Source organism: Artibeus jamaicensis, unplaced genomic scaffold (genome assembly GCF_021234435.1).
Source record: "Artibeus jamaicensis isolate MK-2021 breed Jamaican fruit bat unplaced genomic scaffold, CSHL_Jam_final contig_2170, whole genome shotgun sequence".
In the NCBI taxonomy this organism is placed as follows: Eukaryota; Metazoa; Chordata; class Mammalia; order Chiroptera; family Phyllostomidae; genus Artibeus; species Artibeus jamaicensis.
In genome coordinates this window covers 4,261,315-4,288,066 of record NW_026521445.1, presented here as the reverse complement: position 1 = coordinate 4,288,066, position 26,752 = coordinate 4,261,315, and the positions used below count along the sequence as shown (strand labels likewise).

The 26,752-nt window shown below is 42.5% G+C and overlaps 1 protein-coding gene across 1 annotated transcript in view; it reads right to left on the bottom strand.

Annotated features, from left to right (window-relative positions):
* LPGAT1 (lysophosphatidylglycerol acyltransferase 1) overlaps positions 1 to 26,099 on the bottom strand; it is a 102,648-nt gene extending 76,549 nt beyond the window's left edge. Inside the window, exon 1 of the mRNA XM_037136941.2 lies at positions 26,008 to 26,099. Coding sequence (XP_036992836.2) covers positions 26,008 to 26,016 — 9 coding nt within the window. The 5' untranslated portion in view covers positions 26,017 to 26,099. The remainder of the gene's footprint in view (positions 1 to 26,007) is intronic.
* Positions 26,100 to 26,752: the final 653 nt, after the last annotated feature.

The following is a 26,752-nucleotide window of genomic DNA, read 5'->3' as shown; positions in this document are numbered from 1 at the left end:
AATGATTTCTTTCCGTTTTTTTAAGTTGCCAATAGGGTACCTGGAATGGTGACATTATCATCATCCAATCCGTACCCAGAAGAAATAATATTGCTAATAGTTTATTTTAAAATGTATTTCAGTGTTTTAAAAATGATTGTTTCAGTAGTATTCAGTGGTTAGAAGTACCTCAGTGAATCTCTAAGTGCACAAAAAAACTATAACACCTTTTATTATTAAAATATTTTCCTTCCTCCCTTCTCAAGCTATCACCTAAGTCCCAATCCATCCTAGGTAACGTGGTTATTGTACAATATTTTTGTTAAAGCGCCATTCTTGACACTTATGTTTCTGTTCAAGTTTTGACATTGGTTTTCCATGCCCTAACTAATCAGGCCTGAACGTCTCTGTTTGATTTAATTCACTCAGTCAGGGCCTTCGACACCAGATTCCTCACTCGTTATTCTGGTTTTTCAACCAATGGGCCATATACTCTGAGGTGTCTCAGTGAAGTTCCTGTAGCAGAACCTGGTGGCTCTAGAGCAGTAAACTGGTTGCTTCCATTTACCTGCCCCCCCACTGTCATTACCATTTTCAACAAGTGCCATGAAGTTAAAAGAAAGGGTGGGAAACACTGTCAGATTCTACTTCAATTCTCACTGGTTTCCCGGTTGGCCTTGTCTACTTCTTTTTAAACAAGCATGTTCCATAGCTTTGTGTTGGCTGCTTCCCTTACCTAGAATGCCATCCTTCTTTCTCTGTAGAGTGTCTCTCAGCAGCTGGCGGAAGCCTGTCCATTTCTACAGGACTCCGAGTCCCTTCTCTGAGTATTTACAGCATTTATAAAAAACACTGGACTCTCAAATTAAGGTCAGACCTCATTCTTTCACAGATTCCTTCTGCATGTTTGTCACAGTGAATAGCCACAATTAACTGTCCAATAAGAAAGGTGCATTTCAAGGAGATCTCAGCATATAAACTACAGATTTGAGAAGTCCCAGGTGCATGATTCCACGGTACGCCACTCAGAATGCAAACAAATTCCAGCTCCTCCATTTCACTTATTTGCCTCTGGGTCCTTCAGTAGCTTGATCCTTTCCATTTTCCCATCCTTCCAAGTTCATCCACCAGTTTAAAGCCAAATCTGCTTTCTTCAGCCTCTCTATGTAGCCCCTTGGAAAAGCTGGGTCTTCTACATTCCTAGGTTCCCCCTAGTTTCTGGATAAAACCACTGCCCTCAGTTGTCTGAATTCCAGCTTGACAATTTCCTTGGACTCGGTCCGTAGAATTTCCCAGCACCAACTTCTTTCTGGAAATGGTACCCTGATGAGCTGCTTTGAATTAGCTGCTTCTCCCTTTCCTCTGCCCTCACCTCCATCCCCAGGAAACCCCACTGAATTTCATAACTCAAGCTTTCTTTCACACCTGTGAGTCCTGTCATTGACAACAAGCTCCTGACTTATTGTGGAAACTTTTATCTCATTCGGGTCCTATATTTTTGGCTTTTCCCACAAATTAAAAAAGAAAAACCACAGGAGGATCTTTGCTCTGGTGTTTGGGGTGTGGATTTAATGATATTTGCTAAGGGAGAGGAATTTCCCCATAAGAATGGAACACAGGATAATTCCACTTATGAACAAAGACAATAAGGTGTGAAGTTATGTGGCTTGTTCGTCACAGGTTATGTTAGAAATAGAACTGGTGTGGCCTTATGGTGACCAATTCCTCCTGGTTTACCCAAGACTTCCATGGTTTTAGCACTCAAAGTTCCATATCGCAGGAAACTCCTCATCCTGGCAAATGGTTAGTGGCCCCATGTGGGTCCCCATGTAGTCCCTTAGCCAGGTTACAAGAGGTCCAGCTTCTTTGCCTACCACACCTTTTCTCTGCTACACCTGCTCCCTCATCATGTGACACATCAGAGTTAAGAAGTCATTCAGGGCAGACAGTATGTTTAATGTCTCCTCTAAAGCATATTACTTATCCTTACCTGAGTTAAATTTCTCTCACTTATCCAAGCCGTTTGCAATGCAGTGTGGCTCTTATCAGCTTAAAACATAAGAGGTTTGAACAGAAATGTTCACTCTGCTCCCATTTCAACTGTCTTTGAGGTTAATTTGTCATATTGGGGACTGAGCCTGGTGCCTAAGACTCTATTGTAGTGAAAATCTTGCCACCTTGCATTTCTCCTATACCTTGTAGTCAACAAAAGCACACACTCTCTCTCTCCCCCACACACACACACACCTTGTTGGATGCTAACAGTAACCCCCTGAGGTAGGCAGATACTTATTGGTTGAAAAAAGTAAGAAGAGTAAAGAAAGAATTTCTTTACAAGTGCTTTTCTCTTAAAATGTCTTCAGGAAACATTTTATAAAATATATTTTCAAATTCTTTGTTTCTGTTAAACTTTGGCTTCAAAGCATAAACAGAGGTGGAGATCGACATTATTTGGACTCAGCTTTGGCGACCATAGTGTCAAAAATCCCCAGAGCAGGGCTGGGTAGTGGATCCTGGACCAGCTCCTCCTCCCCAACATGGCCACAGGCAGGCCCTGGTGTGAGGACCCCAATCATTGTCACTCCCAAGGCTGGCAGGCCCACCTCTCTACCCTTTCTCTCCCAGAATATTATTTTTATGAGGAAATTCAAACAAACATTCTCTTAAAATGATAACTTGATTATAAATTGGGAACTTTCAATAAAGAACACCTCACCTCTTGGTTTCCTATTGTGTAATCTTCTAGACACAAACTTCTCTTTTAGGTACTGTGAATCAAACAAAACTATGGGCAAAAGGGTAATGCTAACATACTGCCTCTTAAAGTATTGGATTTTTAAAGTTTAGAGTAATACAAGTTATACTAATTATATAGTTTAAGTTCTGCCCTCAGCAGTATAGCTCAGTTGGTTGCAGTAATATCCTGCAAACTAAAACATTATGGGCTCGATTTCCATCAGGGCACATACCTAGGCTGCAGGTTCAGTCCCCAGTTGGGGTGCAAAAAAGTGGCAACTAATCTATGTTTCTCTCTCTCTATGTTTCTCTCTCTTTCCCCCCTCCCTTTTCCTCTCTTTAAAATCAAGAAGCATGTCCCTGGGTGAGTAATATATAAATATAGTTTAAGTTCTTATATGAAAGTTTGGTAAAGTTTCAGTAACTCCCTGTTACATTGACTTGAATGATATTCTTCCAAAAATTTCACAGTTTCTCTATTTCATTTTTTCTTAACATGCCTAATCATAAGAATTATCTTGAGTTCTTTTTAACTTCAGACTTTACTGAATATAAGATTCTCCTGAAGAGCTTTTTAAATGCATATTCCTGGGCCCCATATTCATGGAGATCCTGATTTAGTGGGTCTGCAGTGGGGACCAGGGATCCTCACTGTGAAAGAGTACCGTCAGGTGACCTGAGGCAGATGCTGTGAAGATCTCTACAGCCTTGCTGTTTAATGTGTGGTCTGCCAACATCATGTCACCTGTGATGGGTTAGAAGTACAGATTCTTAGAATCCATTCCATACCTCCTAAAATGCAGTATCTGCATTTTAATAAGAATCCCCAGACTTCTGGCCAAGATGGAGGCATAGGTAAACATGGTACCTCCTGGCACAACCAAAATTAAGGACAACAAAAATTTAGAAACAGGACGACTTCCACCAAGATGGAGGCATAGGTGGAGATGCTATGCTTTCTCACACAACCAAGTTTAGAGACAACAAAATATTAGCAACAGAAAACACAGCCAGAACACAGAAAATTGAACTTTTCGGAAGTCTGATAACAACGAATTCTTCAGCCTGACCCGTAAGAGGGGTGAAGCCAGCAGCTGGTGGAACAGGGCTGCACAGGAAAACTCGGTCAGACGGACTCAGGCGAGTGGATCCCAGGCGTGGGGTTGCAAAGGGCGGACCCTGTGAGCGACCCAGCCAACGGCCAGCGGACCCAGCGAGGGTGCAGGGCGGTGGGTTGACTGTGGTCACGCATTCCCGCGCAAATAGACCAACAAGGGAGTGGGTGGTGAGATAGCCGGAGCAGGCCCCAGCAGTAGGCGGCAGCAGAGGAGGCTGCCATTTCCCTGCTCTGACCCGCCCCCACATACAGCATCACAAGCCAGCGACCTGGGCAGCCCTACCCTGGTGAACACTTTAGGCTCCGCTCCTCATACCTAATGGGCCCAAACAGACCAAAAATGGCTCAAGAAGTTCTCAAAGCCCCAGAGCCCATAACTCTAAGCAATGAAGAAATAGCAAAACTTTCAGATGCACAGTTGAAAACACTGGTGATCGGGATGGGCACAGAACTGGTTGATTTTAGTCACAAATTAGAGGAATGTATGAAGGCTAAACTAATTGAAATGAAGGGAATTGCACAGGAAACCAATAGTGATGAAAAGGAAAGTGGGACTCAAATCAAGGGAGTGAACCAGAAGGAAGAAAAAAATGGCCAAACAGGAAAATATGAAGAAACAAGAATTCAAAAAAAATGAGGAGAGACTTAGATACCTCCAGGACATCTTTAAACATTCCAACATCTGAATTATAGGGGTACCAGAAGGGGAAGAGGTACAGCCACGAGTGAAAAACTTGCTTGAACAAATAATAAAGGAGAACTTCCCCAATCTGGCAAAGGAAATAGACTTCCAGGAAGTACAGGAAGCCCAGAGAGTCCCAAAGAAGATGGACCCAAGGAAGAACATACCAAGGCACATCATAATTACATTAACCAAGATTAAAATGAAGGAGAGAATTGTAGAAGCAGCAAGAGATAAGGGGATAGTCACCTACAAAGGACTTCCCATCAGACTGTCAGCTGATTTCTCAAAAGAGACCTTATAGGAAAAAGGGGCTGGAAAGAAGTATTCTAAGTCATGACATGCAAGGACCTAGATCCAAGATTGCTCTATCCAGCAAAGCTTTCATTTAGAATGGAAGGACAGATAAAGTACTTCTCAGATAAGGTCAAGTTCAAGGAGTTCATCATCACCAAGCCCTTATTATATGAAATGTTAAAGGGACTTAGAAAAAGAAGATAAAAAATATGAACAGTGAAAGGACAGCAAACTTACAGCTATGAACAACCACACCTAAAACAAAAACAAACTAAGTGGACAGCTAAAACAGGAACGGAGCCACAGAAATGGAGGTCACATGGAGGGTTAGCAACAGGGGAGGAAAGGAGGGAAGAAGGTACAGAGAATAAGTAGCATAGATGGTGGGGAGAAAACAGACAGGGGGAGGGCAAGAGTAGTGTGGGAAATGTAGAAGCTAAAGAACTTATGACACACAGACATGAACTAAATGGGGGGAATGTGGGTGAGAGGGGGTGTGCAGGGTGGAGGGGAATGAAGCAGAGGAAGGGGACAACTGTAATGGCATAATCAATAAAATACATTATTTTAAAAAAAAGAGTCCCCAAGTTATTTGAGTGCAAATGATTTGATAAATAGTACACTACAGTACAATAAACAGCATCACATCAACTCAAAACTTGAAACCAACTGTGAGCTATTAAGGGATAACCTAGCCCTTCTTCTATGGGAGCTTTTAATATGTACGTGATTAATATTCATGAGATGGATGTATTGTCATGGAATAAGGATGATGAAAGTCCCATTGTGCAAACTAACTTGCCTTGACAGAACGCTGAATAAACCAGAGGTCTAGATAAATGCTGGAGCATATAAACAAAACTCTTTTACATATTAATCAACAGGTATTTATTCATTGGGTGTTTGTTATGTGCCCAGACTTTTGCTTCTCCCATTCTATTTCAGGGAAAGAAAGCTAACGTATGGGAGACTTTTAGAGGCTATTAAAATGTCTCTGTGCTGTGTGGTCATTTGACGTTTGCCATTGGAGTTCAAAGAAGGGGGAAGTACACTGACTAGGAGAGTCAGGAGGAAGGGGAGAGCTGCTTGTTCAAGTGTGGGTAGGCACTCTATAAGCCGACAGGAGGCCTTTTCAAGGAGGAGAGAGCAAGGGATGTATGAATTAAAATGAGTTCAATTGTACTAGGAGACAGAGAAGTGAATGGCTGAATAGCTCTGTCATGGGAAAGGTTTAAGGTGAGCGAAGGGTGGGAAACCAAGGTTATGTAAGATGGAACTAAATTGTTGATAACTAGAGAGTTAGAAGTAGAACTTGCTATCATATGTATTTGGAAGATGCTGATTATTTGCCCCAATATCCATTCCCTCTTTTTTCTTATAAGAGGATTTTTTTTAAAAGTTGGGCTCATAGATGACCAAAACATAGAAGACATTTTCCAGCCTCCTCTACAGGAAGGTATGATCATATGACTGTATTCTGGACAATGAGATATAAATAGAAGTATGAGCTGTGACTTCTCTAAACTATCTTTAAAGGACAAGGGCACAGTCTTCATTACATCTCCCACCTCCCTGTTAAGTAGGTAGGGATGAGGATAACTGGAGTTCAGTAGCCATTTTGGACCAGAAGGTAGAAGTTACAAGCTTGGATGAGCAAACAGGAAGAGACTGTGTCCCTGGTGATTAGACCATCCTAACTCCAAACTGCTTTCCCCTGTTCTTTTTAACATGAGAAAGATGCAATTTTATGTCTTGCTTAAGCCACTACCACTGTACTTTGGACTCTTCTGTCATATCCAGCCAAACCTAGTTCAACTAATAAAACATAATCGAAAGTAAAAAATGTAAGGGTTTTGTACCAGGCACCAACTTGGTGACATCACATATAAACTCTAAGACCCCAATAGATTACTTACATAATCTCTTTAAGCCTTTCTATTCTCATATATAAAGTAAGTAGAACATTCCTCAAGGCTGGTTGTGAGGAGCAAATTAGATTAAGAATATAAAGTATTTAGCATAGTGCTGGTACACAGTACATCCTTAGTAAATGCACTCTAATTATATACAAGGGCATATCAACAGAGCAATATGGAACACAGCGATGGCTGTGGAAAATCAGGGGGTATCTGTATCTAGAATATTAGCATGGCAATAGGGCACATTATGGTTTGGAAGGTGAATAAGTTAGAAGCAAGGAAATGCTTCAAAAACCCCAACCTAGCTCATGGCATAAGCAGCGGAACTAAAACAGGTATTTGTTGAGATCCTTTATATCCCAGGCATATTCTAGGAGTTAAAGCCACAAAACACACATGCTTCTTACATTCATAGAGTGTACAGCCTGATATGGGAATCAGAGATGGAACTACTCCTAATATGGCAAATTGTGCTAAGTGCTATGAAGGGAAGGAACAGAATGTTCTGAGAGCTTGCGTCAGAGGACCTAATGCAGTGAGGTAGGATTAAGCTAAAATATGAAGGATAAGCCCAAGTTAACTAAGTGAAATGAGGCAGAAGGTACATTTCCTGTAGGGAAATGAAAGGCGAAGGCCCTGAGATGGAAAGGAAGATAATGAGTTCTCATAATTAAGATAAAGCCAGTTTACCTGGAGTGGTGTGCCCAAGAGGGAGCCTCTCATGAGAGGAGCTGGAGAAGAAGGCAAGAGAAAGGTCCTATAAGACCTTGTAGACCATTATAAATAGTTTATTCCAAAGATGATTGGAGCATATCAGAAATAGAGCTGGTGTGGTCTTACAGTGACCAGCTCATCTTGGCTTTGATGACGGCAGCTTTTGAGCAGCATCCTAGGGCGACCAGCCATCCCAGTCTGCCTGGGACTCAGGGCTGTGGGGCTGTCAGTGCTAAGATGAGACAGATGGTTCTGGGCGAGTCAGGGATTCCCCACCCTGGTAGTTTTACATGATCCAATTTCCCCTAAAGCTCACATTCTGCTTACTGTAGGGAAACAGGGTTGGAATTGACCAGGCCAGTTAGATTGGTGGAGTATCCAGGCAAGAGAAGACGGGAGCCTGGGCTAGGGTTGTAACAGTGGAGTGGAAAAGAGGGTGGACTTGAGAGAAGGACTTGAGAGAACTCTAGGAGGTTAAGATTGGCAGGACATGGTGAGAGGTTAGGAATGCTATTTCCAAGACCACATGGATTAACTCAAGTGTAAAAGTGAAATCTGTACTCCAAATGCCACATAGGAAAACGTTCATTGTATTCTTCCAAGCCCTGAAACAGTAAGGTAGACCCAAGAGGACATTATCTTAGCCGAAGTGTAAACTAGGCCATAGTTTCAAGGATCAAAGGCTGTAAAGAAAAAAATGGTAGCTCCTTAACTTGCCTCCTTTAGGCAAAGGCCATTTAAATCAGCTCAGATCACTGTGCTCCACAAGGAAAACAGTCTTTGTCACAGCCTGACCATCATGAGAACTACAAACACACTTGGAAATGGAGCCAGGGACCCTCTCACCGGGATGTGCTCTGAGATGTTTTTTTCTCTGACTAGAAAGTGTTCCGGTATTACCATGAGCTGCCTATCTAGGTTTAATTGGTATGAGACTGTGCTTCTGACAGTATTTCCAAATAATCATTCGCTTCTGCCTTATTTACTAACTCATATTTCTAAATTAAGATAGCTACAGAAATGATTATTTACTTATGACTGTCATGAGTTTTATGATAATTTCAACATCCTTTGCAAGATGTTCCATTTTGTTGGTAGGAACAGCAGACAGTATATATAACTTTGTAATTGTCACACTCTTTATGCATCATAAAACTAATTGGTGCCTTTAGAAGTAAGTCGTTCGGTCCGGACTGCGAGCCAAGCAAATAACCATGAAACAAGATTGGTGTTAGAGAATCAAAACTTACACTTAAGCACCGTTCTGCTTTGTTTTCCTCAATTTACATTTAATCTAAAGTCTCTAGTAAACCTGCAGGAGCTTCTTTGTTAGTGTTTTTGCATCTATAAAGTACATAATTATTTTCTTTGAAAGTAATCACTAGTGTATCTTAGTATTAGTTGATGGATGTTTGGGTTGTTTCTGCTTTGGGATTACTATGAATAATTCATGCACAAGGTTTGTGTGGACAGGGGTTTTCAATTCTCTTGGTATAAACTGAGGAGTAGAATCGCTGGGTCATATGGTGACTCTATGTTAAACATTTGAAGAAATTGCCAGACTGTCTTCCAAAATGGCTGCACCAATTTATTTTCCCACCCGCAATAGATGTATAAAGGTTCCGTTTCTTCACATTCTCTCTGACACTTGCTATTTTTCCTCTTTTTCACTGAGCGTGAAGCAGTATCTCACTGTGGATTTGATTTGCGTTTTCCTGATGGCTAATGAGATCAAGTATCTTTTCATGTGCTCTTGGCCATTGGTTTATTTTCTCTGGAATAATGCCTATTCAGATGCCTTCACATTTGTCTTTTAATTGTTGAGTTGTAAGAGTACTTTATATATTCTAAATGCAAGTGCTTTACCAGATGTATGATTTGCAAATGTTTTCTCTCGTTCTGTGGCTTTTCTCTTCACTTGGTAAAGGAAAAAAATTCAAATTTTGATGGTTAGTTTATCTGTTTTCTTGTTGCTGCTTCTGCTTTTGGTGTCATTTCTAAGAAACTATCGCTTAATCCAAGATCTCAAAGATTTATACCTATGTTTTCTTCTAAGAGTTTAAGTTTTAGCTCCCGCATTTAGAATTGATTTTTGTGTGTAGTGGATGGTAGGGGTCCAACTTCATTCTTTTGCATGTGGTTACCCAGTTGTCCTTGACTATTTTTTCTCCACTGGGTGTTCTTCAAAATCAATTGACAAAAATGTGAGGGTATATTTCTGGATTCTCAATTCTGTCTATTGATCTATATGTCTGTACTGATACTAGTTCCATGCTGTCTTGATTACTGTAGCTTTACAGTAAGTTTTGAAATTAGGAAGTGTGAATCCTTCATCTGCACTCTTCTATTTCAAGATGGTTTTGCCTAGTCTGGGTCCCTTGAAGTTTCCTATGAATTTTAGGATCAGCTTCTTCTGCACAGAAGCCAGCTGGGATTTTGATAAGGATTGCACTGCATCCATGGTGCCCTGGGAAGTAGCGCCATCTTAACAGTATTGTTAAATCATCTTTAATTTCTCTCAGCAGTATTTTGTAGTTTTCAGAGCATAGATTTGCCACTCTTTTACCTAATTTATTCCTCTTGATGTTATTATAAATAGAGCATTCCATTCCTAATTTTATTTTCAGATTTTTCATCGGAAGTACATAGCAAATGATTTTTGTATATTAATCTTATATCCTGTGACCTCGCTGAACTCATTTATTAAATGTAATAGTTTAAGTGGATTGCTTAGGCTTTTTAATATATAAGGTCATGTCACATGCCACCTGAAGGTTCTGAAGGACGATAGCAACTGCACAGCAGTGGGCTGAGCTGGAGGTGCTTCTTCAATCTCTTCACAGTAGCGATGTGTTCTGCTGAAAGCTTTTCATTTTTCCAGTTAGAAAAGATAACTCTCTCAATAAAAAATTCATTACCAATTATTTTTACATTACATTTCATCTAGATGCAGCTGAAAAATAATTTGGCTTTTTACCTCCAGGGTTGCCCTTATCAATCTACATAAAAACACATGAGAGCATGATTCCAAAATTAGGGACCTCTTTCCTCACAAGACAGCATGGTTTCGTGGAAAGACCTCCCCAGTTTCTGGAATTGGAAGGCTGGTTTCCAGTTCAGCTCTGTCCATATTAGCAGTAGACTCATGTCTGCCTAACTCTCTTCATAAGGTTATTGTTGAGGGTCCAGGGAACTATTCTTCAGGTGTCCGCCTGTGGGATGGTTGTTTGCTCAGCAGAGGGGTGGCAGGACCAGCGGAGGCAGGACCAGCTGAGTTGTTTCCCTGGGAAGTGCCTACCTCTTTTACATCAAGTCATTTGCTTGGTTTCATCATGGATAATTCTTTTCCTAGTATAAAACTATTTTGAAATTCTACCTCATTGAACGTTAAGTAAGTAAGGTAAGTAAGTAAGGGTTAAGTAAGTAAGGTAAGTAAGTAAGCAAGTAAGCAATGATCTATTTTTGGTGAACGTTTATCCAGACCTCGTCCAGTCTGGTACCTGCAGATTGAAGAGGATCTACAAGATGGATCAGAAGCCCTGGCCGGGTGGCTCTGTTGGTTGGAGTGTCCTCCCATACATGAAAAATGTTGCAGGTTTGATCCCCAGTCGTGGCAGATACCTGGGTTGTGGGTTCAATCCCTGGTCAGGGAGCCTCTGGGAGGCAACCAATTGATGTTTCTCTCTTACATCAATGTTTCTCTCTCTCCCCTCCTCTCTTTCTAAAATCAATATATATATCCTCAGGTGAGGATTAAGAAAAAATAAGGATGGGAAAATAACGGTAGTGATCGAGAAGAACAAATAGGCTGTGGCCTTATCTTAGTCACGGCTAAGGCTTTGTCACCAGGATGGAGGATGGGCAGGGGGAATTCCATGCCTTATCATAATATTCATAAAGCTCATCGTTGTAGCTGAACCACTGCTTCCTTCTTTAATATGCAGTCAAGGACTGACTTTAGAAGAGACAAACAACTTGTCTGCTTTATGATAGTCAAAGCCTGTAATTCTAACATGTGCTTTCCCAGCTGGGCTCAATAGTATGGTGGCAAGAGTGTGGCCCTAGAGTCAGAATGTCCTTGGATTCAAAACCTGGCTCCTTCTCTTAATTGTATGTGACTTTGGCATTTTACTTAACCTTCCCCCCAGCCTCATCTGTAAAAAGAGTCTATAGTAATTCACAGAAATTACTATGAGAATTGAATACAACATACAGAGTCTTTACCACGTGATAAGCACATGACACATTTCAGCTATTAGGAGAAGAATAAGCATTCTTCCTTGAGGCATCTAGTTGATTAAACTAGAAAAGTTATTTGAAGTTCACTCCAGTGGTTTTCCAACTTCAGGAGGCATAACAATCACCAAGAATAGTTTTCTGAGTGAACATTCCCAGGCTCTGTCCCCAGGATTTCTGATTCAGTGGCAGTACTATGAATCTGCATCTTTAGCTTGTCCTCACTTGAGAATTCTGATTCAGGTGTGGAACCCATGGGCAATTTTTTAAATTAACTTTTATTTTGATATGATTTCAAAGTTCAGAAAAGTTGCAGGAACAGTACAAAGAACCCTCATGAATGCTTTATCAAGATTCATCAGTGTTTAATATTTTGCTGCATTTGCTTTTTTCTAACTCTATTTGTCTTTATTTATAATTCTTTTCTAAATTATTGGAGAATAAGTTGCATGTCATGCCTCTTTGTTCCTTAAAAGTTCAGTGTGTATTTCCTAAGAATAAGTATAGTCTCTCTACATAGCCCCTCTTCACTTACCAAATTCAGAAAACTTAACATTGCTAAGATGCTTTTATCGAATACACAATGCATATTCCAATTTCGTGAATTGCCTCATTAATGCCTTTTACAGCAGCCTTTCCCTCCCTCCCCCTACAGGATCCAAGCCAGGGACCACGTGCTACATTTAATATGATATCCCTTTTGTCTCTTTTAATCTGGAACAGTATCCCAGCCTATTTTTATTTTTTCATGACATTGACATTTTTTTAAAGACTACAAATAAACTATTTTATAGAATACCCCATATTGTAAGCTTAGCTAATGTCTTCTAGTGATTAGATTTGGGTTATGCATTTTTGGCTAGAATCCTACATAACTGATGTGTCCTTTCCTGAATGTGTCCTCTGGAGACATGTGATACCCATTTGCTTCTTATCGGTGAGCTAGACCATAGTTTGAGAAATACCTGACTACTTTGAAAAGTATTTTACTAGGCACTTTCTGTTCCAGGGGGCCTCACCACCTCAAGCAGTCAAAAAGGGGAACACGACTTACTTTTCTGAGTTTTCTGAATACCGGTTTGTTAAGGGGCTTATCTGTCTATCGCTTAGCTCCTTCAGAAGATCACATATTAACCACAGCTGCTCTTACATTCAAAACCACAACACACCTTCTTAACTTTTATTTTATTATTATTTGTTAATTCTCACCAAGGGTATGTTCATTGATTCTAGAGAGAGAGGAAGAGAGAGAGAAACATCTATTACATAGATGTAATAGATGGCACATCTATAGATCTATAGATGGCACATGGATGGGCCACTCCTGACCCTTGCTCCTAGAACCCTGAATCTAGGCATGTGCCCGCACTGGGAACTGAACCCACCACCTTTTGGAGCACCGATGACACTCCAGTCAACTGAGCCAGGTGGCCAGGGCTTTCTGTTTAACTTTTAAAACTCCCCGCCTTCACCCTCCATTTTATTCTTAGTAACTCTGGACCCTGACTTCCATTCTGTTAATACAGGCAATCTCCGTGCTATGTCACGTGACATAACTAGACTCATCCGCGTATGATCGGGCTAGGAGTGACGACTTGATCGATTTCTTGCATCGCACATCTTACAGTGATGTATCAGCCTCCTCTTCAGTGGTGTGCTGTAAAGTACTCATCACCTAAAATCCACATGTTCATGAACTGTTAACTGGTGCTTTACCTAATTACTTACATTTCCGGGTAAAATTTCTAGCCTGCTATCATTATAGCTACTCCATTGTTGACTACATAATTCTTCTGGCATCCATTCATTCACTTATTCGAAACACAGATAGTTCCGAGACTAAGAGAGAAGATTATTTATTTTGTAGAAACTAGCATTTAGTGAGTACCAGCTTTGTGTCTGCTATTATTACACATATCACCTCATAACCACCGGAGAGGAATATTTTTGCTGCCACCATTTTACAGACAAGAAAAACAGAATTAAATAACTGACTTGACACCAAACCACTAATAAGTGGCAGAACTGCCATGTAACCCTAGGCCTAATTACCTCTAAATAGACTCTTCACGGGTACTGCCTATAAAGTTGTAATGGTAAAGAGAGAGGGAACAAAATTAAGTTCACAAATATCAGAATGCCCCAATTAGGTATGAAAGAGAGACATGGGGACACAGGCAAGCATCGCCTTACAAAATTACCAGGAAACTTAAGAAACATTTGCCCCTCATGGCCCTTCAGAAGAAAAACAGAAGTTTCATAAGAGATTCTTTTGAAAACTTTGAAGATAATGTTGAAGTCCCTGTGTTCTTTCCTCTACCTCACCCATCCTCCTTCTTCCTTTCCGATAGTGTACTATTAAATATTATTGTGCTTTTATACTTTGCAGAAATAATGTCATTAAAACATAAATAAATATGAATAAATGCAAAAATAGTATGCTATGTGTAATATTGTACAACTTGGAATTGTTACTCAGTGGGTTTTCAAGACCTAGCATTTCTAATAACGTTTGTCTAATATCAATGTCTATATACATATTTCTAGGTACATTTACTTTAGTGATCACATAGTATAAATACACCAAGGGATGTAAATTTCCACAATTCATTTATCATGTATTCTTAAAATGAAAAATATTTAGGCTTATAATGGGTTTGTAGGGAAGCTACGACTGATGGAGAAATATCTTTAACTTTTGAGATGAACATTACAAATAAAGCCACGAAAGCCAAAGAGGATAAAGGTTGCCCAGAGTTGGCATTTGGTGTTAGGAAGACCCAACCTTGAGATCTCAGAAGGGGTCTCAAACTTAAACACTATTTATTTCAACCAAGTGTTGGAAAAAGAGACGAATGTCAAAGTGAATGGTATTAAAGACTGACTTGTGTTCTCTGTATTCTTGCATGAACATACTATTTTTATCATTGGTTCAACAAACTTTATTTTTCAGAGCAGGTTTAGTTTCATACCAAAACTGAACAGAAAGTACAGCGTTCCCATGTAACCCCTCCCCCCACTCATGCACAACCGCGCACACTATCAACATCCTGCATCAGAGTGTACGGTTGGTAGCACTGATGAATGTAACTGGCACAGCATTATCACTCCGTGTCCATAGCTGGCACTGGGGTTCGCTCTGGGTGCTGTGTACTCTGTGGGTTTTGACAAACGTATAATGACGTGTATCCACCACTGCGGCATTTGCACAGAATGGTTTCACTGCCCTAAACATCCTCTGTACTCTGCCTTTTTATTCCTCCCTCTTCCCAACTCTGGCAAACCACTGATCTTTTTACTGTTTCCATAGTTCTGCCTCTTCCAAAATGTCATATAGTTGGAATCATAGAGTATGTAGCCTATTCAGATTGACTTCTTTCACTTAGTGATTCCATTAACATTTTCTCCATGTATTTATAATGACTTGATAGCTTATTTCTTTTTAGTGCTGAATACATTCCATTGTCAAGGTGTACAAGTTTATTGATTCACTTACTGAAGGACAATGTGGTTGCTTCCAAGTTTTGGCAGTTATGAATAAAGTTGCTATAAACATCTGTGTGCAGGCTTTTATGTAGACATAAGTTCTCAACTCTGTTGAGTAAATACCAAAGAGCATGACTGCTAGATTGTATGGTAGGAGTGTGTTTTGTCTTGTAAGAAACTCTCAAACTGTCTTCTAAAGTGGCTGTATCATTCTACAGTCTCACCAGCAATGAGTGACAGTTCGTACAGAGCTGGTATGATTTCTTATTTAAATGTTTGGTAAAATTCCCCAGTGAACTCATCTGGGCCCAGTGCTTTCTGCTTTAGAAGGTTAATGATTGATTTGACTTCTTTAATAGTCATAGGCCTATTCAGATTGTCTTTTGTGTATATGTTGGCAGGCTGTCTTCATCTAGGTTATCATACTTGTGGGCATAAAGTTGTCCCTAGTATTTCTTTATTATCCTTTTAAAGTCCATGGGCTCATTAAGAAGACCGGATGCCATGGGATATTTCAGAATGGTTTCTTTTCTCCTTATCCTGCCAGAAACAGGAGGGCATTTTTTCCTGATAGTCACTGTGACAACCTGGTAGATTTCCTAGAGGTACAACTCTCAAAAGTGTGGGAGCCCCTTATGACTGTGTCCCCCTGGATCTCTCGAACTTGTGTATACTGAGGCTCCAACAATTCATCAATGATAGTTCAGGTTTTCTTACCCCAGTACCGGGTCCTCTAAAGGTTTCTACCCAGGAGTTTCTGCTCTGACAAGTATGAGTATCTGTGTTCACCTGTGTGCCTCTCTGATTTGGGGAGCAGCGATTCTCCCTGTGGGGTTCTCACTCATGGTTATAGAGGGCTCAAGTGTTGGGGACCACTCTGCCTGGTTTCAGGAATTGTAACTCTACCCCCCATGGCTAAGGATGAGTGAGTGACCTCCAGAATGTGAGCCACAGGAGACTCTGTGAAGGCTTGTCTCTGATAGCAGATGCTGCCTCAGTTTCCTTTCCCTGCCCCCAAAGCATGGTCTATGTTTTTGACGGGTAAGTCCCCTCAGAGGAGGGGCAACCTAAGCCAGACATGATCACTTGGGAGGCCATCATGGAAGGACTCGGGGGGCTGCAACAAACAGCAAGCAATGGACTCTTGCCCCCCAGCTATATGACACAGCCCGAATCCCCATGTACTCTGGGAGAAGTGCTTCCTGGCTCTAATCCACTTAAGCCTGACTACCTGATGGGCAGGGGTACAGCTCCTTGTCTTGCCAGAGAGGAGCAGCGGGGAAAAATCTGGCATCACAAAGAATTCCTGAAAAACCTGTAAAATTTGCTCTGCTAAGAGTGCTTTTATTCATATGTTAAGGGTCCGAGCAGGAAACCCTAAAAGTTTCTGCAAAACTCTCTTCCTGACAGACTCTGACTCAGACTAAGCCCTCAGATTTTTTTGAAATGTTATCTACAGTTTGATCCTTGCTGCCCTGTATCCCTGTGTATTACAACCCAATAAAAGCTCCTGGAGGGAGGGGCTCCAGGCCTTTTTTCCTTGGAGAAACTGGCTGCTCCTGGCCTTTTTCCCCTGAGAAACTGGCCACTGCTCAAGGCCCTTCCCTTTTGAGGGATCAGTCACCTCTCCTCCCCAAGCAGACCATGTCTTGTTTACTTTCATCCGTGGTAGACAGGGGGGACTTGCAGGAAAAGTCGCCCCCACACTGAAGGGCATGCAAGATAATAGAAAACAACTGCCCCCTTGAGTCAAGTGTCATGGTTTTAATCAAGGGTATGACTGTTACTGAGCAAAAAAGAGTTTCCAAGTTACAAGATGTACTGGGTTTGAATGATGGGTCATGCTTCAAGGGTGCTCTAAATTAAAATAATAATGGCAAAGAGAAAGGACCTAGAGAACTTACAGGGGAAATGTAATAAAAATAGACTCAATGAGGGTTAGAAGAAAGGAATCCAATGGAATTCTTCCAAACTGGTTTTGGAGTTTCAAAAGCACAGCTATTCCAAAGGTGGGGAAGGCATGTGGAGTCACTAAGAAGGAAACGTGTGATGACATCAAGCACATGCTAAACAAAAACAGGATAATAAAGACCTCATAATAACACTGATGTATAACGATGTTCAGTCAGCACTTTCTACATGACAAGCGTAATGCTAAATATCATAGCATTAGCATATTTAATCCTTATAACAACACTAGGAAGTAATATCTATTTCATACAGTGTATAAATGAGGAAAGTGAGGCTTTGTGACTTTACATAACTTGTTCACAGTCTATGAACTCAGGTCTGTCTGCCTTTAGCATTAGAGAACACATTTCTACCAAATTCACGGTACCAGTAATATTTACTATTTCACAACTATCATTGATGTGTCAGGCACTTAATATACTTATGTTTATTTCTCACTAGAATCCTGTGAGGTAGATCTAAATAATACCTTAAAAACCTTAAATAAGGTAACATGACCATATTAAATATTAATAGTAGCCTTACAACAATCTTGTGAAGTAGCTAATACAGATATTTATAGGGTATTGCCTTATTAATTATTAACAATACCTTGATGGAGAGTTACATTCAAAAGTATAAAAAGCTGATATTGAATTCCCTAAAAAGCAAACCACCTTTAGCATATCTGTTTCTCTTCCTTCTGCTCCTCCTTCTCCTCTCTCCCGCCCCCCCTCCCACCCCCGTCCTGTGAGCATGGGCAGTGGGTGAGAGAGGACAGAATATGCATGTTGAGGCCAAAAGGGCCTGGCTCTGACAGGCTTGGAATCAGATCCCAACATAGTTGGGAAAATAGCCATTTAAAAGATCTTCTGAGAGACACAACTCATGCCCCAACTCCTTTGTTACATTTTTGTTAGTGCACTGAGGATGGGGCAGCTTGTTTGTGGGGGAGCACAGTGAAATCTATTGGAGAGGTTAGAAGGTTAAGCTTAAAAAGGCACTGTTTGCCCTGGCTGGTGTGGCTCAGTGGATTGAGTGCTGGCCTGCAAACCAAAGAGTTGCTGGCTTCATTCCCAATCAGGGCACCTGCCTGGATTGTGGGCCAGGTCCCCAGTAGGGGCATGTGAGAGGCAACCACACATTGATGTTTCTCTCCCTTGTCCAGTCTAAAAATAAAGTATTTTTTTAAAAGACAGTGTTAGAGCATTAACATAATTCTAAAACCTGAATGTTGTTCTTTGCAAATAACAAATCTAAAAACCAGAAAGAATAAGACAGCAACTCCCCATAGGAAATATGAGTTCCTAGAATTAAAGAATACGGCATGAAAGACTTTGGTTATTTCAGGAAAAGCAGACATATTTCTAATGTTATGCAACTTGTCCTCATTACTCAAGAGATTGTTTGAAGTTGTAATTTCAAAATTACCCAAACGTGTGGCTTTCTCTCTTACCATTACCTTCTTTGGACCACTTTATTACCCATTTGCAGGATTACCAATGAGAAAGAAGGAAAGGGAGAGGCAGGTGTGCTCCTGTCCCAATAGAAATGTTAATAAAAGACTGGGGAAGAGGATGAAATCACTGGCCCAAGTTAGTTTCCTATGTTAGCGGAGTGGTTCACACACCCATGGCTGGAAGAACACTTGGAGGCAGGACGGAGATGCCCTTGGCTCATAGGATAACTTGTTTGACCGCCCTGCCCTGATGTTTTATAATACAAATACTAGAGCACGTGCAGCCGTACAGGTGGGTAAATGGCACACAGATGGGGTAGGATGATGGCTACAGTTATCCAGGGGAGTTGGATTGAAAAACTGCCTCTTCCATCCTCATCCCTCATGCTGTCACTCACACTGCAGTCGGTCTCCTCAGAAACCTTACCCTAACTCTACACCAGGGGAATTTTGAATTAAAAGGAATCTGCCCTTAGAAAGAAGGCATGGTCCTTGCCAGGAATCGTGGTTACTGAAATGACGGCAGTAATAGTATTGCTAAAACGGACACTCTCTATTAAGTGTGCCAAGAGTGGCAGTTCACGGAACCAGTCTACGGGATCCTTGGTGTACACCCGCCCTGCCGTCAGGAGCGCCGCCATTCATCGTCCAGTAGTCCTGGCCAACCCAAATTGTAGGGGTGACTTCAAGGGTCAATTCTCTTGATTTCATGGGTCTGGGAAACTCCTAATTTCACTGTTTTCGTGGTTGCCCTGATGTTTCCATGGGCAACCTTGACAATGTCATGAGGAGCTGGGAAATCCGCCTAGCCCCATTTTCCACCCACAGGATCAAGAGAGCTGTTTAGTAGTAGCCTTGACCCTCCTCCCCTGTAGTTCCTGGAGCATCACCTAGGAAGTCAGAGATGGGGAATGCGGCTGGATAGCTGGCGAGTGGAGTAGAACGCATCCTTCACTTGGAAGGCACATTCCAGAGCCACTGAAAATTGTTGAGGGGCACAGCCCGTGAGCAAGCCTGAAGCACTGTGTGGTTTGAACTGCACCAAGCAGAGCCCAGAGGCACTTCAGTTGTCTGGTTGGAGACCACTAGAACCTGAACCTGGCCATGGTAAGGGAGAGGAGAGAAAGCAAGAGACAGAAAAGGAGGTCTAGCCCTGAGCACTCAGCCTGGATGTTTGATGGGCTGTACTCCCTCCTTAGACACCTAAAGACACCAGCAGAGCTTATTCCATCAGCTGGTGACTGGAACCAACCAGTGAAGGCAGATCTGAGAGCTACTGATTAGCTGTAGGTCCAGCTCCCTGTGTTCCTGCTGGATACAGGCCTGGCTGGTTGACCCCAGAGAGCACAGTTATTACAGTTATCACAGTGGCCCTGGAGGCCCAACCCATAAGGACGCTGAGAAACTGGTTTGAGTCTGCTGTCCACTGTAGGATGGAAAATGCTTTATCTTAATACAGCAGTCCTCCATCTGTGGGGCATTTGTTCCAAGACTCTCAGTGGATTGAACTGAACCCTATTTATACTAGTTTTTTTCTATACGTACTACATATGACAAAGCTTTATTTATAAGTTAGGCACAGTAAGAGATGAATAACAATAACTGATAATAAAGCAGAACAATTATAATACATTGTAATAGAAGTTATGTAAATGCGGCATTACTAAGTAAGACAAGGGTTGCTGGAACACAAGTTCTGTGATGGGTTGGTCTGATACCCGGGAGGGCTCCTAAGTGACTAGCGGGTGGTAAGTGGCACATGGCGTGTGGAGATGCTGGACAAAGGGATGGCCCACATCACAGGAGGGCCAGAGTGGGACAGCACGGGATTTCATCACACTACTCAGAGCGGCATACAATTTAAAACTTAGCAATTGTCTGTTTCTGGAATTTTCCATTTCACATTTTCAGACCATAGGTGATCCTGAGTTACTGAAATTGTGGAAAGCAAAATTGCAGCTAAGAGGGGACAACAGTAGATGAAGCACAGGAGAGGGGACCGAGGGCTCAGGCAGCAGCACTGTGCTCATTCCTGTATGGACTTGAACCATCTCTCTTGGGCTTGTGGTGCCAGGGCAGGATCAGAAGCAGAAGCTGATAGGAAGGACTTCCCTGAAGGAAGCCATCATGAGGCCAGAAGCTTATCCTTCCCCAGAGGTAGAAGGGAACAGAGCAGGCTTGGAAGAACGCGTAGCATGTCGGACATTATTCTTGATCGTTTGCTGCATGCAGGCTCCCTAGGAGACTCCATATTTGTGAGTACTTTGGGCAGTTGCCCCACAATGTCCTCCAGGGAACTGCCCTCTAAATACATTCTTTCTCCAAGAGGATAGCTTTGGCTTCCACAGCAGAGGCAGTTTCCAATAATGAAATGGGGGCATTAGCCGGGAGTGGATGTATGAGTCAGCGGTTCTTGGCATGGGAGGACCTAGCAAATACAGACGATTGTGTGAGATTCACCTTTGTATTTGACCAGCAGGAAAATGAGGCCCTATCTGCAACAGGGCTAAAGTGCTTTGCTTTGTTTGTTTAACTCTGCCTGCTTGAAGTAATGCTTTGGAACCATGGCATTGAACGTTGTGTGTTGGAGTATACAAATGTATGCAAAGCACTGGGAGGGAAACCATTATTCAGCTTCTGAACAGCAGTTTTTTGCTTTGCCTGAAGATGGAGAATTTCAAGGTGTGTAGCTGAGCAAAATTATGAAATGGGAAAGGAGACCTACTGCTTTTCGCAGGGGGAGGGGTAAATCCATGAAAAAAATGTTTCCCTTAGCCTGGAGGCATCTCAAGCAGAAAGGTAAATCCCCAAACTGATGAAAATACCCTTGGCCTTGCCAGAGAGTGGAGCCTCACTTTCTCATCCTCCTGATCGCAGAAAGGTGGCTCTAAGTTCACCAGCTTTGACACCCACACTCCAAAAAACGGGTGAACAACCAGGCTTAGTAGTAACAAAAAGTTTGCACAATGAGAGGCACTATCTTAGCAAAGCATCATCTAGGCTCAGAATGCTGGGGTCGCCTTCGATGGGTTTGCTCCTGGACCAAACAGGGATCGCTCAGCTGGGCGAGCTGGTCCACGAGCAGAGCAGTCAGTGAAGACGCCTGAAAGATCCAGGTGGGCAGCTCTCTACCAGCGCAATCAGGGGCTTCCTGAGCCAGAGGAGACTAAGAAATATTTCAGGTAGACATGATTGGTCATTGGGACTGCTGACTCTGAAAGAGCTGGGCAAGCAGGTGACTGCAGATTCTTACTTCTCCCTCCTCCTCCGCTCCACCCTTTGCTCTTCTCCAGGGACCCCAGCTTCCTCAGGAAGTGTTCCCTTTTCCCCACCACATGTGATCTCTCCCCCTCCTGAATGCTCCTTCTGCTACATCTGCACCTTTGTTGCCACACCATGGTGTCACCTGTGCTTTGTATTGTCATGTAACACTCCCTCGTGGTGTGCCACTCACACCTGCAGGGACAAGGCACAACTTCCCCAACTTTTGGGTTCGTTGCCTGCTGCAAGCTCATAGCTGAGTCCCTCCCATGAATTTCTGTCCACAGGAGGTATTGTTCGGTCCAAGTTTACTTTGACTTCTAAGGGAGAAGCCTGCATCCAATGACATTGGATGGAGAGCACAAAGACACACCTCCCCTGCCTCAATTCGGGACATTTCTGAAGGGCCAGCTCAGCTCCAGAGCTCCCTGTGGGATCAGCTGATGCTTCTGTTGCATCACAGTCCAACCCCCACCTCTTCCCAGTCCCATACAGGTGTTGTCCTTGAGAACACTCCCCGGTAAACTTCTTGCTCCCAAATCCATCTCAAACCCAGGGAACCTGACCTACAACACCCCATGAGACCGGAAGCTTACTGAGGACTAGCTGTCACGTGCTTTGTATGTAGTATGTACCTTCCCCTCTTGTCCTGCTCCATCACCCTGGGGCTCAGCACAGTGCTGAATAAAGTAAACCCTCCACAGATTTCTGATGGATGGGTAACTGGCAATGCCTTGAACAAAGACTATCTCTTCTCCCTGTCCCTTTATGTTCAAAGTAAACACTGAGTGTCATCTTGCCTCTAACATGCAAACTACTTATGGAATTTACAGAGTACCAAACATATAGTCTGGGGAGTTACTGCTGTGAAGAAGTGTTTCCTGGGGAAATTTGCTTTTCAAAACCCGGAGAACATGTTTTTAAAGTGGGGAGGTGCAGCCCATGGCTCAGTTAGTCTTTCTGCTCCCGGTGAGAAGGTCTCGCAGGAGTCAGAGGCAGCATATAAATCTGTTTTGTCTCAGGAACTTGGTAAAAGGTCCATGTTGAAGAAGAAAGTCAACAACCCACCCAATGACTGCAGTCATTCTAGAAAGATCCACTTAACTAAAATCTTTCCTTGTGTGGCTCAGTGGTTATTGTGCCTAAGTGATTTTTCAGTGGCAGTGCCTGTAGCCTAACTGGGACTGTACTTCTGTTCTAATGGGTGGGTCCCAGTCAGTGTTCCAGCAAGAGGTCGAGAGGCTCTGCTCCCAGGTCCCCTGACGGGTTGGCATTTTACCCCCGACGGCTTTCTGCTCTGCTTGATCAGCCTTGTGGTCCCCTGTGTCACAGCTGCCCTTCCTGGCCCCCAGGAGGATGCCAGAAGACACCCGTTTGAATTGGATGAGAGATTACGGGAATACCTCAGAGATATTCCAGTTCTTCGTGTCCAGATCACCACAATAAAATGAGTCACGTGAAGTTTTTGGTTTTCTAGTGCATATAAAAGGTATATTTATGCTATGCTATAGTCTATTAAGTATGTAGTAGCATTGTGTCTGAAAAATGTACATATCTTAATTAAAAATACTTTAATTAAGAGCCTTTTTGCAGGTGGTGAGGTTCTTACCTTAAGTTTGTAAAAAAAAGAAAGCAACACCTGCAAAGTGCAATAAAGCAAAGCACAGTAAAATGAGGTCTGCTCGGACACAGATCCGGGAGGTCACGGTTCTTTGTTGAACTGGTTGTTGATATTTATTTTTGTGTCTTCAAGATTTAGCACAGGATCTGGTACAAAAATGTGTGAACAGCCCCGGCGGGGTCCCTCAGTTGCTTGGAGCATCATCCTGTACTCCAAAAGTCCCAGATCGAGCTGTCGAGTGGGTTGGTTGGCTCCTTCTGAGGGCTGGTGAGGGAAGCATCTTTTCCAAAACTCTCTCCTTGGCTTGTAGGTAGCCATCTTCCCCCTTGTCTCTTCACATGCCTTTTCTCTATTTGTCTGTCTCTGTGGTCAAATGTCCCCTTTTTACAATACTAGTCATATTTGACTAGAACTCATTCTACTGACTTCATTTTAACTGGATTACCTCTTTAAAGACTCCATCTCCAAATAAGGCCACATTCTGAGGTCCTGGGAGTCAGGACTTCCACATTGGAATTGCTGGGTGGGGAGGAAAAGGGCCACAGTTCAACCCATAATGCTCTCCCAGTTCACACTGAACTTTAGACAACCAAGACCCAGGTGAGCTGGTGGCTGGCTGACTCAGTGAGTCTAGAAACACGAGACAGCCTGTGCGATGCATGAGTCACTCACAATTCATAAACCCACTTACCAAGGGCAATTTATCCAGGAGTGAAGGAGCTTGACATGAAGGCTTCTACCTGACTCACTCGAAAGTCAAATACTTCTTTTTTTTCAAAAGGACCTAAAAGATCTAGCCCTGGCCAGCATGGCTCAATTGACTAGAATGTCATCTGTTAAACTGAAAGGTTGCAGGTTCTATTCCCAGTCAGGGCACTTGCCTACGTTGCAGGTATGCATAGGAGATGCAACTGATGGATATTTCTCTCTCACATTAATGTCTCTCCTTTTTTCTCTCTCTAGAATCAACAGGCATGTCCTTGAGTGAGGATTTATTTTAAAAAAAAAAGACCCAAAAGATCTAAATTGAATTAGACTTTGATCTCAGGATCAGCCACCTCTAAGTAACCCTGAAAAGTCCCATAGTTTCATTTTAAGAATAATCAAGGCCTGGGCCAACTATTAAAGCAATAACTGAGAAAGTGAATAGAAAGAACAAGAGAGAAAGGAGAAATTAGGAGGGACACGAGCCCCAGGAGAACAAAAGCGACTGCTGAGGCACGAAAGGAGAATAAAGGGGTCAGAGAGCTGCAAACTGCCTCTGGTCAACTCGGTAATCACAACTTCCCTTCCAGATTAGAGTAACATGTGCAGGTGTATTCTGAGAAGTTGGAAGTGCTACACAATTGTGAAGTGTTATTTTCTGACGTAGACTACAAGGCCAGTACCGCTGGAGACCAATACTGCTGGGTTTCTTGGCAGACTGCTTCTTAGTCTTTCCCTCATTCAATATTCTAGCCACAAATAAAATACCGTAATTCTTCTGTGAGTCAACAATGTCCATCTTCACTACTTTTTTTAATTAGTAAGTGTGAAAAGTTTCCAAGTCCCACAGACCTCAAGGCTAACCTTACTGGGAGTGTCAGGCTAGAATGCTCCACTTTCTCCTGAGGTCCAGACAGACTCTCACTGCAGGAGGGCTGGAACAAATGTCCCTGGTGCTCAGATCTCATCTCTTGCTCCTGCCTTCTAAATCCCCTGCAAATAATAATCCAGATGTGTTCCAGAGCCTTCCAACCAGTGATTCTCAAAAGCTACCGAAGGCCCGCCCACCTGGCAGGCCTCGAACTGACCCAAGAAAGCAAGTCTTCCCTTCAAACTGGGCAAACTGTTTACAAATCCATACCCTCCCATTTTTATGTACATCTGAGACTTACTAACAGTTCACTAAGTCAATTATCAAAGGTTAATCTATTTGGGATTCATAAACCAAAATCAATGCTCTACCAGAATCCTATTAAGGATTCGAGTTGAATGTTCCATCAGGACGTCCAGCCTCACCCACACACGGACACTCTCTGGGCTGAAACTCTGTCATTAGTCTACTGTCAGTGTGGGGCAAGGTCTTCTACAGCTGCTGTCCTTGTTTTTAATGACAACGTACTGTTAATTTACCTCCATCGTGAACAAGTTAGTTGTGATTTGTTTGGTTAACCTTAAAGGGACTAGTGTTGTGAATTTGCTTCAACTGTAGTTTTTGGCCTTTAATTTTGCAGTAATTATACCTAAAGACAATTATGCATTACAATCTCAATATGCATCATTTATGCCCCAATTGCTAAAGCACATGCACACTTAGTCCCTCCACATATACTTTACAATGTATATTGTAAACAGTACCCTCAAGTTATCACTCCATTGGTACACGAGAACGGATGGAGGTGACTGGCTGTCCAGCTTAAAAGTGAGTTCAAGAAGGAAAACAAAAGGTTTGAAAACCAGTGTTTTCAACTCTAGGAATATACTGCCCATTTTGCAAACAGCTGGTAAACGACACGTGCAAAGTCACTTCCCTCGGTAGCTGCCCAGAAAAGAACTCTCCACACTTACCTTGTCCATTCAGCTGCAGGCTCTGGGTGGTTGCAGCAGGAAGTAATGGAGTCTGACGGAGCAGGCAGCCAGGCAGCCGGGTCCTCAGGACTGGGAGTGGGGCGGGGCTCTTCAGAGCAAAGGTTTCAGGGCAACTGTAAACGTGAGTGGCAGAGTCACCAACAAGGCCAAGCTCTACAAACAGTGGCCACAGCTCCCAGCAAACAATTTCTGTTCAGGGTTGTGATCACTGCTAGTTTTCCCATCAGTAAATGGCCAGTGTCTGGGAAAGCCCAGGGTGACTTTGGGAGACTGGTCACTTCAGGGTTTCTTTGGGCATCCAAGTTTTCAGGAATCCCCCAAAGCTGGGTCTCAGCTGACCTGGGGCACAACTGTGGTCTCCAATACTCCCTCCTCGTGGATCCTACAGAATTTAATTTGCATCTCTGTTATTGTCTTACTTTATTGTGTCTCTGTTGTCTGTCTTACTTTATCCTGGCTTATAAAGGTCTGATTTCTTCACAGACTTTGTTTCTTGGGGGCAGGAGCAGGCTTTACCCATCCTCAGGAGACAGCTTGGCTGAGCAGCAGAGCTGGGGCATCAGACAGAACTGGAGAGAATCTTGCTCACCAATGATTGACTATGTAAATGCCTTTTGGACAAGTTAATTCTCTGAGCCTTGAGTCCTTCATAAGATTGCTCTGACTATGAATGGAGTCTACTAGAACTCTCTTCATTCCAGTGTTGAAAACAGAACTCAAGCTT